Source organism: Aureococcus anophagefferens (genome assembly GCF_000186865.1).
Source record: "Aureococcus anophagefferens unplaced genomic scaffold AURANscaffold_1168, whole genome shotgun sequence".
Classification (NCBI taxonomy): Eukaryota; class Pelagophyceae; order Pelagomonadales; family Pelagomonadaceae; genus Aureococcus; species Aureococcus anophagefferens.
The window spans coordinates 1-2112 of NW_008706282.1; the positions used below are offsets into that span (position 1 = coordinate 1).

Sequence of the window (2112 nt, forward strand, 5' to 3'; positions counted from 1 at the left end):
CCTCGGCGGACGACGGGGTCGTGTTCTTGTCGAAGCGACGTGGTGGGACGTCGTCTGAGAATCGCAAAACGAGGACACAAAGCTGATGTTTACCTAGTGTTGACGCGTGAATTCGCGGCGCTCGACCCGACGTATGGATATTGTTCGCGAGATTCGCGGGCCGTGAGGCGATAACTAAGCAGCACGTGTGCCCGAGCCGTTACTCTAGCCCAGCAGCAATCCGACTAGCAGTTCCTGACAGCGGCGCGCGCTCGTGAAACCGGCCACATCGGCAGGGACGACGCCGGTCCTCTTTTCCCTGCTTTTCTTCACATCATGGCGCTGGCCTCCCTGCGCTCCCTCCCGACGCACGCGCTGGCCTCCCTGCGCGCCTTCCCGAGCCACTACGCCCGCTTCTCGCAGCGCCGGCCGCACGTCGCGGCGGCCGCCACGGCCGGCGGTGTCATGGCCGCGTCCGACGTGACCTGCCAGTCGTTGACCCGGGACGACGGCGTCGACGCCGGGCGCACGCTGGCCTTGGCGACGTTCGGGTTCTTCCACTACGGCGTGACCGCGAAGACGCTCTACCTCTGGTACGACCGAATTCTGGGAAAGACGCCGACGGTGCGGAACGCGATGACGAAGATGGTCCTCGACGTCTACGTGCACACGCCGCTGCTGCTCATCCCGACGTTCTACGCGATCACGTGCTCGCTGCGCGGGCGGAGCGTCGACGAGACCGCGAGCCAGCTGCGGCGCGAGTGGTGGGACGCGTCCTTCGGGTCCGCGGTCTTCTGGACCCCACTCTGTCTGCTCAACTTCCTCTACGTGCCCCAGCACTCGCGCATCGCCGCGATCAGCGTCGGGTCCTTCGTCCACAAGACGTGGCTCTCCTGGCTGAGCAACCGGCACAAGATCTAGCGCTAGGTTCCATTTTACCGTAAAAACTTTGCCGCTCCAGAGGCGAGTTTTTCGAGTTTGACTTTGCCGGTGATTTGCCGCCGGCGAGTTTGCCGCCGGGCCGGTTTTCCGGCGGCCGAGAGGCCCTTCAAGCCGTGGCGTCCCGCGTACTACGCGGCGCGCGTGACGCGCGGAAATGACCGAAATAAGCTCTGCTTTATTGGCGCGGATATTACGGCGCTTCGCGGTTCCTCCTGCGATGACGGCGCTGGTTGTGTGAGGGGCTTGGCAGCCAATTTATCGTAGTTTGCTTCAAGTTGAGGTACAACTTTACTTCAATGTACCACGGAAACTCGCCGTTTCCCCAAGTAGCGGCGCCGGCAAATCGAGCTGCGGCAAACGCAAAAACTCGCGACGACTCCGGCAAAGCAAGCAAACTCGCACTCGCCGGCGAATTACGGCAGTAAAGTGGAACCTAGATTGACAACAATCTGCGGAGGCCTCCGAGTCTCTATCCACTTCTCCCAATCTCGACCCCGCCCACTTCCCCGCCCCGCGGACCTCGGGGATTCGTGTGCGGGCTTAGTTGAAGCAGAGGGCCTTGCCCCGGAACTGGCCCCGGAGGCGCGTCGTGTCGGCGAGGGCCATGGCCTTGCGCTTCTTGGTCATGGCGGCCTCGAGGCCCGCGCGGTCGGCGCGCGGCATCTTGATCGCGTCGTCGAGGCCGAGGCGCCCGACGGCGACGCGGCCCCGGAGCGCCGCCGACAGGGACAGCACGGCGCCGAGGATGGCCGCGGGCGCGCGCACGCCCGCGTACTTGACGCAGGACCGCTTGAGGCGCTCCGCGTTGTAGACCGCGAACGCCAAGGCGTCGTCCCTGCCCGCGTGGGCCTCGAGCGTCGCGACGCCGAGGCGCGTCGGCTCCGGGCCCAGGGCGTCGAGCGCCGCGAGCGTGTGGCTGCGGCGGTAGGGCGCGAAGAGCGGGGACCGCTTCTTGAGCGCGTCGAAGAGAAAGTCGTCCTCGAGGACGACGTGGCGGAGCACGGACGAGTGCTTCTTCGCGCTGTTGGGGCTCAGGGGCTTCGGGCTCGCGCCGCGGGCGCAGCGCGCCGCGAAGCGCATGGCGCACTGGCGCAAGTCGTCGACGGACAGCAGGCCGCCGGCGACGAGGTCGCGGACGCACGGGTCGCGGCAGAGCTTGTCGAGCGCCGCGCGCGCGGGCGCGGGCTTCTG

The 2112-nt window shown here is 66.4% G+C and overlaps 2 protein-coding genes across 2 annotated transcripts; one reads left to right on the top strand and one right to left on the bottom strand.

Annotated features, from left to right (window-relative positions):
- Nucleotides 1-315: 315 nt before the first annotated feature.
- AURANDRAFT_69228 (hypothetical protein) lies at nt 316-900 on the top strand (the record flags this gene model as incomplete). Its single annotated transcript, XM_009044986.1, has 1 exon — nt 316-900. The coding sequence occupies one exon, from the start codon at nt 316-318 to the stop codon at nt 898-900; it is 585 nt and encodes a 194-aa protein (XP_009043234.1).
- A 561-nt stretch (nt 901-1461) lies between these two features.
- Nucleotides 1462-2001, bottom strand: AURANDRAFT_69229 (hypothetical protein; the record flags this gene model as incomplete). Its single annotated transcript, XM_009044987.1, has 1 exon — nt 1462-2001. One exon carries the CDS (start codon nt 1999-2001, stop codon nt 1462-1464), a length of 540 nt encoding a protein of 179 aa, XP_009043235.1.
- Nucleotides 2002-2112: the final 111 nt, after the last annotated feature.